This window comes from Oryza sativa, chromosome 6, assembly GCF_034140825.1.
Source record: "Oryza sativa Japonica Group chromosome 6, ASM3414082v1".
Lineage (NCBI taxonomy): Eukaryota > Viridiplantae > Streptophyta > Magnoliopsida > Poales > Poaceae > Oryza > Oryza sativa.
Genome location: NC_089040.1, coordinates 23,419,502 through 23,435,125, shown reverse-complemented (window position 1 = coordinate 23,435,125; position 15,624 = coordinate 23,419,502). Strand labels below are relative to the sequence as shown.

Genomic DNA, 15,624 nt, shown 5'->3' with positions numbered 1-15,624 from the left:
TTTAACAAATAAAAACATATTCTTATTGCATTATCTAAAAAAAAAAATTTATGATAAATAATACATAGCACAAAAACACTCATAACTATAATAGTCTCTGGCGACACGCTTTTATATTTTTAATAATGTAATTCATAAATTTCTATGTTCATCCAAAGGATAAAATGGTCCTTTTTACAGAAATTGGACGGTCAACTGACGGGAGGGGTATGGAAGGGATCAAAATCAAATTTTAGAGGTATACAAGGTGTAGGATCGAACAGTAAGAACTAAACCAACCAGAGGGGGTGCATGGTTTAAGTACCCAAAACCAAAACTTTTAGCGGAATTAAAATTTACCTTCAAATCGATGAAACGCCTTCTAACCTCCTGGAAGCCGCCAGTCTGACCGCCGAAATCTGCTTCCGTCGCTTGTAGCCACCGCCGGTCTAACCGGTACGACGCCGTCGGTCTAACCGCCGGTGTCCCACCGGTTGGACCGCCGAACCCAAGCAAACACAAATCGAAGATCTCTCAAAATAGATGACAACTTTACTACTTCTCTGGGTTTACAAAGTGCAACAACAACACTGAACTGTTGACGAAAAATCCGCGCTCGGCCAATGGTGCCAGGTCTGTGTTGGTGCGAACTAAGTCGACGAACACAACGGCCTAGGAGATCTGCTTAGCTCCAGTGCAGGTCCAAGATATTGATGAGATGCAGGCGTGCCAGTCAATTTGATCCTGCAACTGACAAGATATACAAATAGCAGATCAATGAGCCGATCGGCTGACGAGCCGATCGGCTGACAAGCCGATGGAGTAGTTCCAGCCAATGCCGATACCAGCCGATAGCGCTAGGGGTTTGGACTATCGGCTATAAGTTTGATGTCGAGTCTGACACTTGATGTAAATAAAGACAATCGACTGATGATAATGTAATAAAACAATATAATCCAATAGAAACCAATCGGCTAACAACGTGATAGAATAAGTAGGATCCGAAGGTAATCCAATAGAAGTCCGATGTCATTAAATCCATAAGAATCGATAAACAGTTAAACATTTGTTGCGATCGGCTAATTCCAACTTGTATGCAATCCTTGTAAGCCGATGCAACGTTCAGATAACTCATCGGCTAAAACCTCGATAAAACCCTTATTGGTAATCAAGAAGCAGGCTAGTGATTATGTCCTAAGCACGACTTAGTAGATCAAACTTAACTGATGCAGCACTAAGTATAAAAAGAAACATAATATCTAGACAATCAAGCCTTTGACTGATTTTCAGGGTGGTAGATACCTTAGCCAATTTAATCTGGTAAAGCAATTTAGCCAATACCAGCACAAACCCTAAAACGAATCTTAGCCGATACAAGTAAATTAAACTACCAAACTAGATTAACTAAGATATATGATAAATGGGTAGGCAAATATATTAACCGAACCAAAGCAATCCAAGAGGTCGAATGTACTGATGCAGCTTTGAGCGACGCTGATGAAGCCAACACAATTGCCAGGGCCAGCAGAAGCAGGCTAGTGATTATGTCCTAAGCACGACTTAGTAGATCAAACTTAACTGATGCAGCACTAAGTATAAAAAGAAACATAATATCTAGACAATCAAGCCTTTGACTGATTTTCAGGGTGGTAGATACCTTAGCCAATTTAATCTGGTAAAGCAATTTAGCCAATACCAGCACAAACCCTAAAACGAATCTTAGCCGATACAAGTAAATTAAACTACCAAACTAGATTAACTAAGATATATGATAAATGGGTAGGCAAATATATTAACCGAACCAAAGCAATCCAAGAGGTCGAATGTACTGATGCAGCTTTGAGCGACGCTGATGAAGCCAACACAATTGCCAGGGCCAGCAGAACGTAGGACTTACCCCTTCACCGGAGATCGAACTGAACCAATGCAGCCCTGCGTCAGGTGCCAAGTTCCACCGGAAGATAAGTAATTAAAAACCTCGGTAAAGAGGGTGGCGATGCGCCGAGAGTAGTTGTATTGATTGAGAGATCTATTACAATAACATCGGGTGTACATATTTATACCCATGGGTAGATACTAGTCCTTGTAGGATAAGAAAGAAACTTTCCTAAAAGATAAAAGGAAAACATAAAGTCCTTATAGGACACTAAACACACTTTTCTAAAGATAAAAGGAAACTAACAAATACTGCCTAATTTTTTTTTTGACCGGGAAACAGTGGGGGAAGCCCCCATGGTTAAATTTCATATATAAAAAGCAAAGAAATCTGTACAAGCAAGAAAATTACAAGCCGTCAATCCATGTTTGCAAAATAGGTCTATCAGCTATCCTAAGTCTAAGTAAATGTAGACTTAGCTCCTCCTTGAGATTAGATTTCCATCTCTGAACAGAAGGTAGTATATGCTTAAAGATTAAATCATTCCTTTGCTTCCATAACAGCCAACAAGCCACAAGAAAGATCTCCATAAAGCATGAAAGATGAGGTCTGGCACTCCTGTGAGATTGCAGCATTTGATGAAATTCCTGTGTTGTGTCCCAAGAAAAACCAATTGTGTTCCAGCAAGCAATTGCAAAAGGGCACTGGAAAAATAAATGCTCTCTAGTTTCTCGCAGACCCAGGAAGCATAAAACACAAGTAACAGGAACATTTGGCGGTTTGCAATGTCTTCTTTCCAACAAATCTCTTGTATTAACTCTATCTAGGAACAACAACTAGGCAAAGACTTTAACCTTCATGTATACTTTGCTGGACCAGATCCATGGAAGGGTTACTGCTGGCTGTATGGACCAAAATGATAGCTTATAAAATTTCTGAGAAGAATAAAGATCATTACCCCAGATGTATGCCCATTTATCCACCATGGAGTTCAAAGAGATTTGGGTAATATCCTCCAGGAAAACTTTATATTCCTCATATGCTTGAACTAATAGAGGAAGAAAGAACTGATCATCGACTGACCTTGAATGATGCTGAGCAACTGTGTCCAATTTGTGTTTTGCGAATGAAAAGAGTGTTGGGAAAGAGTGGGCAAAAACCTTTCCATTACACATATCATGCCAAAAATTTACAGAGCATCCATTATAAATGATAGGACGTGCAAATCCTCTAAAGAGAATTTCAAGCTGAGCAATATCTTTCCACAAAAATGATCCACATAAAATTGCGTCCTGAGGAAGCTTGTGAGAATAGTAAGTGTTCCAAATCAAACTCACCCAAGGAATTGTCTGTTTATTAAAAAATTTTGCAAGATGCTTAAGAAGCAGGGCTCTATTTTGTATTCTTAAGTCAATGACCCTAGACCCCCTTTCTTCTTAGGCCTACAGACCTTTCCCCAAGCAGCCAAAGATTTCTTGGTTGAATTAAGATCCTTTCCTCTCCACAAATATTGTCTAATTAATAGATAAACTAACATGCCACATCCTCCTTGAACTCGGTCAGTTTTGGATTAGCTTCCATTAATAGATTAGTTTCCTTAACCGAATTTAGCAGGAATCCGACTATTGGCGACGTGATAATTCTCTTAGGAGCTTACCAAATTTCACTGTTAACACACTCCTCACGAAAATTTCAACTAAACTCGAAAATTAACCAAACTATTCTCTCAACTCAATGCTATCTAAAGCGATTCCGGGAGGCCTCACCTTCCCTCTCTATTTATACATGAGGTGGGCAGCCTAAAGCCACGAAGCAAACTCATACAAGAAGTCCTAATCCACCTAGGAAACCTTCCCGTACAAGAAACCAACTTTACAAATTGTAATTGTACCAAATTTGGACTCCTTCCAAATTCGACTCCGCATCCCATACTCACACAATATCTCCATCGTATGCCATACGGAATCTTCACCAACCACGTGCATTGATCTTTAGCCTAAGTATCTTACACGATATCTGACCGTTCGGATGTCACCTTATGTCCAAGTTGACTCTCGATCCATCACCGGCAATACTCTCCCGAGGTATCAAGACACCTACACAAGAATCAAATAAAGGAACCATATTCCGAGACCAAGCTATCTCCAAATTGATTCATTATTAGCAAACAACAGTATTACATACGCATAGTATCCATCTAGAAGTCATAAACATGAACAATCCACGGATATCCAATGAAACAACCCGAAACCGAAACCAACACAGAGTCGGCCTGTCAGACCGTGGGTTGGGCGGTCAGACCGCTCGATACACGCCGGTCTGACCGGCAACCCTTGCTCAATCTGACCAGACCAACTGTCCATCATCACCTGCAAATGCAATCATCTACAAAACCACTTCGTCAGTAATCGCCAAATATCAAAACCAATAATCTCAGATGCCAATTGTTCATCACAGAATAATAATCAAACACACTTTGATTTTACACAAGTAAGCAAAATTTAAGGGTATAGAAGGGATTAGCTAAAATTTCAGGGTACACAATAGATTTTCTCAATATTATCAGCCCGGAGGGAGTAGGAGGGCCTGCTTTAAAAATGCAAGCATTATTGCCCCTTTCTACATTGGTCCAAAGGGTGGAAATTGATAGAGTTTAAAATGGGGAGGCAGGTGAGGTCAACTCTGGTGGCACCTTCTTTCTTCAGGTGCGTATTCTTTTCATCTTTTGCCATCTTCAGCTGCTAAATTTTCCCTTCCTGTAAATAGTTACCAACTCATCAGTTGACTAATTAAAAGAACTTGTACGATTCGATAAAATAGTAATTTCCAAATTACATGAAACTTGAGGACTGCATATACATTGATATTGTTAATGCCCTTACTTCATGCACGCATGCTATGACTTCATAACTTCGACGCCATAGATAGCAAGCGCGGCTGCAGAAAGCAACACCATGACAGACCAAGCCAGTATGGTCATGGCCGCTTTGGAGGTACCTCCTCTGGCTGACTCTCCCGGTCGCATGGTCAGGTACATGAGCCCAAGGCCCGACGTGAACGCCGAGGTCGATAAGAACATGCAGACCTTAAGGGCCACCATCTTGTCCTTGCTTTTATCATCGTCTCCAAGAAAGCCTCCAAAGATCGCCATGACTATCCCCAGAGACCACGGTGTCGTCTTGCTCGCCATGTCCGCCATCCACTTGAGCTGCGTCTCGTTGTGGCTAGCTCGCACGGCATTCTGCTCTCTGGTGCAGTGCTGGATGACGAATTGGACGGTGGCAGCCAAGGCGAGAGTCAGGAACGCGGCTACCATGTACCACCTGAGGATCCCAAACGACGCGGCGAAGGCGGCGATCGCGAGCAAGGCTAGAAGGGCCGCATTGGCACGCGGGATAGTAGCTCTGACGAAGAACTCCCGGAGCTTCGGTTTCTTGCTCTCCAGGACCTTCATCCACAGCATCATCAGGAGCATGCTTAACATCGAGGTGATGAACATGCACATGATGACGACGTGGACAGAGCCGGAGATGTCGCCGCCGGCGCCTCCACTGCTGCTGCCCCCCTTGTAGACGCCGAAGAGCACGCCGACGAGGCCCGCCAACGACATGGGGACGATGGCCGAGGTGATCTTATAGCTGGACTCCATCGCCTTCTGCTCATCGTCGTCCTCAGGCGCCGTGCCGTTGGTTTCCTGGGTCTTGCGGCTCATTGCATTCTGCTCAACATCCTCAGGTGCCGTGTCGTTGGTTTCCAGCTGGGTCTTGCGGCTCACGTACCAGTGCATGAGGGCCACCGGCACCACGGCCGCCGCGAGGACGCCGAGTCCTACGTAGATGTAAGGCTTGCGCGGCATAACCAGCAGCAGACAAAGTATTGTCAGCACCGGTAGAACGCAGCAAAGATAGAAGAGGCACTTGGAGATGGCGTGGTGGAAGCCAGAGATGTGCTCCTCCCTGGCGCTGAGCCGCTGCATTCTCAGCAACATGAACGTACAGCCACAGACGAAAGATGAGAAGGCGAGGAACATCGAGATGTCGATGTATATGGCTTGCCGCCCCGTCGCTTGCGGGCTGAGGAAGAAGCCGGTCATCGCCACGGAGAAGGAGAAGCCGGCAACAAGTGCCCCTAACTCGATATCCTTCTGGACCTTGCGGAGTTCTACTTGTTCCTCCTTCTCGTTACTCCTCCCCGCTGCAGAAGCGGCCTCCGCACCCTGCAATGTATCGAAAACACTTCGTTTAGTCGAGAGCACTCCATTAAACCTGTGCAAATGATGCACCCGTTAGAGCACTGTACACCAAGAAAGAGAAGAAACCACTTCAAATCATATATCCGTTGCAATCCAGGCGTTGGAGTTATGCCAAACATGTCTTTTTATCACTTTGTTGTAGAAATCAAACTTCAAGTATGAAATACTCCAACTCTCATAACCAAGATTTATTTTTTTTGAAATTTTTTAATTTTTAATTTTAAAAACAAGCTCTTTCAAAACTTATTTTCCAGATCTGAACTTTTGGCCCGCTAGTCGGACTGGTGTGGCAAAACAACATTGTAACGCCGGTCTAACTGGCGTGATATATAGCGTAGCCACGCCACCGGGACAAAACTGTCACGTCCATTGTGTGTGACGTGTCAGTTTTGTTTTGCCGCGCCAGACGGACTGTAGTGGCCAAAAGGTTCATGATGTAGAAATAAGTTTTGGAAGGGTCTATTTTTAAAATTAAAAAGTAAAAAAATAAAAAAAAATCCATATCTGAACACACCCCAACTGTCTAAACCGTTTAAAATACCCTCTAAACAACATAACCCAATATTAATGGTGTTTCTTTATAACACTAGTTTAAATAATATGTTTTTCTTACTCCCTCCATTCCATAATATAAGGCACAGCTACTTTTTAAAGTTGTTTCATAATATAAGACGCGCATGCGGTATTCATGATATTAGCCTGCGCCTCTTTTCCACTAAAATAATATTATTTAAATCCTTCACCATCAAGATCTCTAATTTTATTGGGTGCATGTATTCTATTTATTAGGGTAATTCAAACTATAAGGTGATAATATTTATTTTTTAATCTTTAGGTTAAAGATGGTTGTGCCTTATATTTTGGAAACGGAGGGAGTACATGATAACTATATTTTGCATCCCTCACTAACCAGATGCATGCATGCTATCTCAGCAAAAAGCTAGATGATTCAGATGCCAAACTTTGCCAAAAAATAAAAACAGCGAAGGACCAAGACGATTGCCCTTAATTAAAAGGGCCCTTTCTACTGGTTTTAACATATTACGGAAGTAGATCTCAAATTTCATAATTATTATTATGGATTAATTTTTAAACTGGGGTAATAGTTAATCGGACAAACTGGACAGGCCTACTCTCAAAACTCTCGGCCATCTCTCGTGAAGGACAAGGTCAACAGAGCACTTGACTTAGTTGGGCCAATTTGTCTTGTTCTATTCAAACTTTTGGGTCAGCATGGCTGTGTTTAGATCTAAAGTTTGGATCCAAACTTCAGTCTTTTTCCATCACATTAACCTGTCATACATACACAATTTTTCAGTCACATCATCTCCAATTTCAACCAAAATCCAAACTTTGCGCTGAACTAAACACAGCCCATATGTATGCGTTGAATTTACAAAACCCTAGGCCAAATTGTTAACTACTCCTAAATGAGACAGTTGTGCCGAGTGTGAGTGTGCGGCCTTGTGACCTTGTGTCTACTGGACTACTCACTCTATCCCTGATTGATCATCATCTAAGGTTTTGACATCTTCCCAAAACGAACCATCCTCTAACAAGTGTTTATTTATTTATTTGCACAAAGAGTAAATGAACATCATTGAACGCTGCATGCACCCAACAAAGATTAATTACTATTCGTACAACTATATGCAATATTTAAAACTTGATGTAATCTATGGAATACATAGCAATGTGACACCTTAATTAGAAAATGATGAATGTTTAGTTGTCCTTCGTCTATGACTCTTTGCTTAAATGATGATTAAAATGCATGTGATGAAGAGAGTATAGTTGAGTTGAGGCTATGAAAAGTAGGGTCGTTTTCTTTAGAAAAAATTGTGCACGCTTTTGTATTACCTCATGTGGTGATTACTAGTGTAATTGCCACTGTCCACAGATAATTGAATGTTCAGTTCTAACGTTAACGCGTGATCTCCGTATGTTGACCATGTGGGGGTGATTTATTAAGCTATACAGTCAACTACGAATGCCGGGGCGCACATGAGGCCATTCCCAACCCAAGACACTAGACATATTTTTCATAAACTCCACGTCATCGAGAAACTAGTACTAGACAAATACTACTATTTTATACTTAAATTTAATACTACTTATCTCATATGATGTCTTAGATGCAAGATATGGTTTCCTTCTCTTTTCTCATTTATTCACTTGTCACATCACTTTTCATTTTAGGTGACAGCTTATTTAATACTATGAACATCATTATAGTCAAATAACCTGATGAAGCCATGTCTCCCTCACTTCAGTGTCAACTTTTTGTCCAGATATGTCATCTGGTCAGCTGAATTCCGACATAATTAAAAATTAACCGTCCATTAACCACATGATGATTGATGACAGCTGGTCGACATATTCGCTTGCTGACCATTCCACTCAGCCCTAGATTCCACACCAACCAGCACCAACGTAAGATGAACCAAATCCACATCCAATCTACTTCCTCCGTTTCACAATGTAAGTTATTTTAACATTTTCTACATTCATATTAATGTTAATGAATCTAAATAGATATATATATATATCTAGATTCATTATCTAAATAGATATATATATATATATATAGATTCATTAACATTAATATAAATGTGAGAAATGCTAGAATGACTTACATTGTGAAACGGAGGGAGTAGGTATTATATCCAACCACTAGATTCTACGACACTATCCAAATGCACTCTCTGTCCAAAAAGAAAAAAAGAAAAATCAAACTACCAAAAGTAATTTTTTTCAAAGGGCTGAGGTATGTAAGTACTAGCTAATTAACAACGGTAATTTCCATGGCGAAATCATCATATATATATCATACTTTCACTGGAATATGTCTACTAATCTTTCATACGTACTTTGCTTAATCATCTGTCATACAATCCTACCTCTCGATCGACTGCGATGAGTTCGTTCCGTTTGGAAAGTCAACAATACGAAGACAACGCGGTCGTACACGTAAAACGGCAAGAATTCCGCGGGAAAAATAACAAAAAACTAGACGAAAAATATCCGGCTTACTTGGGCCAGGTCATGAAGGGGTGCGGGCGCCGGCGGGATCGCGACGGCGGCCGGTGCCGCCTCCGCGTCGCCGGGGTTCGGGTGCGGCGGCGAAACCGCGGAGCTTGATGCTGCAAGGAAGCGATCGGGAGTTCGACTAGTATCATATCTTGACCAAGTCGAACACGTCGTAAATCAGGTGAAGAGGAATCGGAAATTTGGAGTCATTGGGCGCCTTGCGGGAGAGGGCTCACCTTCTTGTAGTTCTAGTTCACTAGCAACATCGGTGCGCTGCCGGGAGGACGATGCGCGTCCCTCTCGGCCGCCTCCACTCCGACCTTTGCTTGCCTCGCCGGTCATGGTCGCCGCCGTAATCCAACAACTGCGTGCTGCTGCAGATTCTCGCCTTTGCTCTCTGCAATTACTGAATAAACAACATATCATCTTATATATTAACCGGGAGAGAGAGAGAGTGGAGGGGCTCAAGAACCAACAGCAAAATCTTGTTGTCAGAAAAGAGAACTCGTAATCCAAATTAAAGAACAAATGGGGAATTTGTCAAAAGTATATGTTGGATCCTGTCGGGACCAAAAAGCTCCGCAGCTCCAAGCTTCCAACCTCTAGAATCAACACATCAGAATCGAGAAGATCAAACCGAACGGTTGCTTACACAGACATGCTGAAGATTCAGATTAATTCTAACCAAATCCACCTGATCATGAAAAGATGATATTAGGATCCTTTCTATGCTAAAAAGAAAAGCAGTTACTAGTTTTCAAGGTACTGCATCCAATGGGTAGATCATAAACGAGTTCTAACTTTGGAAAGGAAAACAACATGTAATCAACCAATCCATGAACAAACACATCAGCCACCCCTAGACTGAATTCTAATTAGCTAGCTCAAAGGTCGCTCAGCATTCAGCCAGTGATGCACAAAACATGAGTGGAGTACAAGAACTAGTGAAAGATCCGTTACCCTAATTAAGAGTTGTAGGAAACATGAGGGAATATGTGTCCCATAATTAAGAGTCGTTGAGGGTATATATAGGGTCAAGCTAGCTAGATCGGTCTTCTTCAACGTTGACCTTTATTTTTCAACAGGTTTCTGAGGGCAAGTAGCAAGCCCCTACATGTTAAACCTAAATCTGTCACATAGGATTAGATGTGAGGTGTTGAAGAGAAGATAGAAGAGAGAGAATGAGCCACCCATTAGAGTAAGGATAATAGTATAACTCACTTCCTACTATTAGTTCATCTTAAAGCCAACATATATAATAGGTTATATAAGGTTGGCTACAATTTTATTCTCCTCTCTCTATCTCACACTCATATATTTAATGTATTTGTCTTGGAGCTTGTGTTAAGTTAGCTCTTGCATGAGAGCCAACCTCCTTGAATTTTCGGTACCTCTCTCCTCCACATAAGTTTATAGTAGGCTTATAGCTCACTATTATACTTGCTCTTATGCAAGGAGCAACATCTACACAATCTTCGAGAAAAGTGTAAGGTGATGTGAGAATAAATTAATATTAGGGTTTTGTGTATTACATGTGATATGTTATATTTGTTACATCTTAATTAATTAGAAGATGACATGGTTTAAATTAGATGTGACATTCACCTCCACTGTAGAACTTGCCCTGAGCGCATTTTTCTTATCTAAAGACATTAGAAAAAAAATCATTAAGGCTATCTTTCATATGATGCCACAATATTTGTAGCATTCTATTGCTAGTTCCTCTAAAAAATTGTTTAATTATGGCAGTGATTAGTTTAACAAAACGGACCCTAGTATATACTCCCTTATAATAAGGGAGTATGTTTTGTTCAAGTATTTAATTTCATGCATGAATATATTTAGTATTTTTTTGTTTGTTCCATGCGCATTGACGTGATGGTGTTGCATCCACTTAACAAATTTGGATTTGTAATGTTGTGAGAATCACAACAATTCTTTTGTTACTCGACCAATTATCTTTTTATGGCAACCTGACAAGTTCCATATCAACAACTTGTTCCAATGGTGCAAATAATGCTCCTCTTTTAATAGAAGGAAAGAGCGTAAATGTGATGACGATTTATATAGGGAGTTCACACTTCCGGGCAACCTAGCTTTTTCATCTCATTTTGTGTATCCTCATCTTGGTATCGTATATTGTGGAAAATCATATCGTATATTTATAAATTTAGATACTTTTCACCTGTATAAGAGGGCATGTGAATAAACCTAGCTTTAGGTCAATCTCTACTATTACAAAAATTGAAAATATTTTTACCGGTATTTTAGTAAGTCATCCGTATTTGAGTCGGTTTTAAGTTCATTCGTTTTTTGAAATACAGATCCATATTTGAGTCGGATTTTAATATTCGTTTTTTTTTTAAATAGAAAAGGAGTTGTATAAGAAGTCTTTTTTAAAAATGCTCGCATGCTAACTTGAGATGAAAGTCGGACTCCAAATTGCAGCTCATGATTTTCTTAAAATATATATTCAAATGAATTCCCATATAGTGAATTTTATCATAGCTAAACCATATAACAATAATAATAAGATTAAGATAGCACTCATCCGTTGCAACACATGGGCATTTTTTCTGGTCAAGGTGGTTTTCGTTTACCAGCACGTAGGTGGTCTAAGTTCCTATGACCGAGATAATACTAAAGTAATAGAAAAAGAAGCCTCTACGTTTGCTCTCACAGCCTAGAAATTCTCATATTTATCAGAGAAAAAGATAAATAAGAGTCCATGTAGAAATACAGTTTAAAAATAGCTGAAATTTGGAATTTTAAAAAAGGGATATTGAAAGACGAGAATATAGTTCATACAAGAATACATACAAGAATACAATTTAGAACTAACTAAAATTCAGAATTATTTCATTCTTTTTAAAAAAATTCGGAATTAAAAAATGAAAAATTGAAACCAGAGGTTAGAGTCCATATAGAAATACAATTTAGAAATTAATAAAATTCAAAATAAAAAATATTGGAATAAAAGTTTAGATTTCTTTAGGAGTAAAATTTAGAAATTATTGAAATTATAAATTCAAAAATAAGAAATATTAAAATATGAGTTAGAGTCCATATAGAAATACAATTAAAATTAACAGAAATTCAGAATTAAAAATAAGGAATATTGAAAGAGGATAATAGAGTCCATACATGAAAACAATTTAGAACTAATTAAAATTCAAAACTAAAAAAGAGGTTAGAGTCCATATAAAAATACAGTTCAGAAATAACTACAAATTGAAATAGAAAAAAGAATATTGGAAGAAGAGTATAGAGTCCATATAGGATTAGGAGTACAATTTAGAAATAACTAAAATTCGAAATTAAAAAATATATATTAAAAGATGGGTTTAGAGTTCATATAAAAATACGTTAAGAAATAACATAAATTCAAAATTAAAAATAAAACATATTGAAAGAACAGACTAGAGTCCATACAGATATACTCCCTCCGGGCTAATAATACTTATTGTTTTAGATAAGGGTGATGTCAAACTTTAGAATCTTTAATTCTGAATCATTTTTAAAATATTTATCTTTCAAATATGATGATTAAATGTATATATTAGTCTTAAAAGTACTTTAATAAAACATATATTTGTTAACACTTTTATACATATTATAATAGAAAAAAATACTTAAAGTTGTTTTTTGGAGACCATGCTTTTGTCCAAAACGATAAGTATTATCAACCCGGAGCGAGTACAATTCTTAAAGTCTAGTCTAAGTTCATATAGGAGTACAGTTTAAAAATAAATAAAATTCAAATCAAAGGAGACGGTATACTCTAAAGTCCGTAGAAGAGTATAATTTAGAAATAATAAAAATTCGAAATTACAAAAATAAAGGATATTGGAAGATGAGTCTAGAGTCTATATAGTAAATTTTTTAGAACTAATTGAAAATCCGAATTTAAAAGACATGAAATATAATTAAAAATAAAGTTTAGTGTCCATACAGTCATATAATTTCAAAATTAGAAATTCAATAAAGTGAGGACGATTGGTAGCAGAGTACAGTGTCCATATAAAAATACAATTTTGAAATAACTAAAATAGAAAATTAAAAATAAGGAATATTGGTAGAAAGAGTTTAAAGTCCACATAGAAATACAATTTACAAATCACAAAAATTTGAAATAAAATAAGAAATGTTGAAAGACATGTTTAGAGTATATATAGGAATACAATTTAGAAATAACTAAAATTCAAATTTGAAAGTAAAAATTGAAAGAAGGTTTTAGACTCCATATAGGGATAAATTCATAAATAACGAAACCTCATAAATAAAAAATAAGAAATATTAAAAAAGAGTTTGGAGTCTATATATAAGAATACAAACTTACAAATAACTAAAAGTCAGATTAAAAAATAATTAATAACTATCACCTATATACAATATGATATGAATATTATATATTGGTTAGTTTGATCTATAGAATTTAAAATTATGTCACTGTTTTAATATATTTTAATAATATAATTTGAAATATATATGTTATTATGTGAAAAAAATATAACGATGCTAGTCGCTCAATCTACGCAGGACAACATGCTAGTTATTTTGATGTACGCTGAATTATAATGCTTTAGAATAAAAAGTAATTTTGTACATCAATTATAATAAAGCACTCCTTCGTTCTAAAATATAATGACTTTTAACCTTTTTTTATGAAGGGAGTAATTATCAGCAATATTAAACTAATAGAAACCAATACTTTTAAGATTAATATGTTTTAGATGATGGGATGTTTTACATCCAAACTCTCCACTAACCAAAGATTATAACGTATCAAAAGGAAAAAACGAAAGAAAAAGAACTAAAGCAATGTAAAGTTGTAAACTATCATGCGTGTTGGGTGCGTTGCGACAACTTATAATATATTTAAAAAAAACACAAACAACAACACAATATCTATGATGTAAACAACACCATAATATCTACAATGTACTCTCCAGAACATCGTCTAAAAAATGATTAAGTCAATCAAATGTTTGAGATCAATATGTACTTAATTTTTCAAAATTATTAAGTCATTTATAAGCTAAAGTTGAGATTGTAATGGATTTTATTATATAATTGAAGATGATTAGTACATCTCCATGTTCCTACGCATAGTGCACCAAGCCAAGAAACTTCAATGCATGGATGGATTGAACTTCCTTTGTGTCTATGTATCCTAGATTGTTAGAACCGAAAGCTCATCATTTTTTAACGTAAAACAGCAGGAGAGGCTCTTACTGCCAAAAGCTCATCATGGATGCATCAAGATATATCATATAGAAAATAATAGCCTTGATGCCTCTCATGATTTGATCATAACAACCTATATATCACTTTCATTTACAACTCACTTCGTGTAGTTATTGCTACAAAGCTTAACATACATGCATTGAGCCCATATCACTTCAAAAAAATAATAGTCATTATCCCTATCTCATACTCTACTCGATGAAAACCATCCATGTGTTATATACGCAAAGTTGTAGTAGTTTCACATCAACTGTTAGGACTCAGAATAGGCATTATGAGTTCATGATTTAATTTCGACATGTTTCTATCGAACTTCTTTTAGAAATATTTTTAAATTTCTTGCTGCAACGAGTGGGGGTATTCCCTTGTTGATTCCAAACCAATAACCCTGGCAAAGGAAGACGACGACTTAATTTTACCAAAGCAAATGGTGCGCTGCGGCGGAGCCTCGAGCTTTTCGCCGTGTTTAGTTGCAAAATTTTTCTTCAAACTTTCGACATTTCCATCACATCAAAACTTTTCTACACACACAAATTTTCAACTTTTCCGTCACATCGTTGTAATTTCAACCAAACTTACAATTTTGATGCGAACTAGACACACCCTTTGTAGTCATTCTTCCGCGCGCCCACCCTCTGGCAGCACTCGATTTCCTCTGCCTGCATCCGATCCGTAACGCGTCGATTGTGTTTGGCGACGGCGACATGGTTGGCTGCTTGCCTGCCTCTTCCTGCATTTGCCGTGTCCCTTCCAGCCAGCTTCCGCGTGATGCGCGGTGGCCGCCATCTCTGCTCAATCGCGCACGCGCGAGCGGGAGCAGACGGGAGACGCAGGGGCCTTCTTAATCTGCTGGCCGAGTCAACACAAGAATTAAACGGGACGCGTAAACCACACGTACGGGACCCCACCAACACAAGAAATCACCAGATAGAGAAAGCAACGCATACTTATCCACAGATTGCAGAGGTCAAATTGTCAATGGTTGGTTTTGGTTGGTAATTTTGGGTTATCTAAATTGAGCTTCGCTCCGGTACTTTCTACTTGGAGTAGAAAGTAATCTAAACCATTGATCATATTTAATTGTATTGTTGTGATATATTTCTACTCTCACCAGAGTTAGTCGTAGTAGAAATGTGGAGGGGCATATTCGTCCAGAGATAATAATTCGTATAGGGGTATTATCGTAATTTATCAGTATCTAACTCACCCTCTCCCTATCCTATCATATCCTATCGACGCC

The 15,624-nt window shown here is 38.1% G+C and overlaps 1 protein-coding gene across 11 annotated transcripts; it reads right to left on the bottom strand.

The window, feature by feature from the left end:
• Nucleotides 1-4,306: 4,306 nt before the first annotated feature.
• LOC9270091 (uncharacterized) lies at nt 4,307-10,160 on the bottom strand. 11 transcript variants are annotated; one of them, XM_066311939.1, is made up of 6 exons: nt 10,098-10,149; nt 9,738-9,831; nt 9,374-9,543; nt 9,141-9,250; nt 4,738-6,071; nt 4,307-4,611 (listed from the first exon to the last, which is right to left on the bottom strand). In XM_066311939.1, the coding sequence occupies exons 3-5, from the start codon at nt 9,477-9,479 to the stop codon at nt 4,752-4,754; spliced, it is 1,536 nt and encodes a 511-aa protein (XP_066168036.1). In that variant the 5' UTR covers nt 9,480-9,543; nt 9,738-9,831; nt 10,098-10,149; the 3' UTR covers nt 4,307-4,611; nt 4,738-4,751. The 11 variants fall into 11 exon arrangements, with proteins under 11 accessions (XP_066168036.1, XP_066168038.1, XP_015641817.1 ...); XM_066311941.1 differs by having other exon boundaries at nt 9,374-9,534; nt 10,098-10,148; XM_015786331.2 differs by having other exon boundaries at nt 9,790-9,831; nt 9,939-10,137.
• Between the last annotated feature and the right edge of the window lie 5,464 nt (nt 10,161-15,624).

Coding starts and splice junctions, on each gene's coding strand:
- LOC9270091 (XM_015786325.3), bottom strand. CDS start 9,563: ATGATATGTTGTTTATTCAGTAATTGCAGAGAGCAAAGGCGAGAATCT. Junction 9,251..9,373: donor TGAACTAGAACTACAAGAAG/GTGAGCCCTCTC, acceptor GCTTCCTTGCAG/CATCAAGCTCCGCGGTTTCG. Junction 6,072..9,140: donor CCCTTCATGACCTGGCCCAA/GTAAGCCGGATA, acceptor GATACATTGCAG/GGTGCGGAGGCCGCTTCTGC.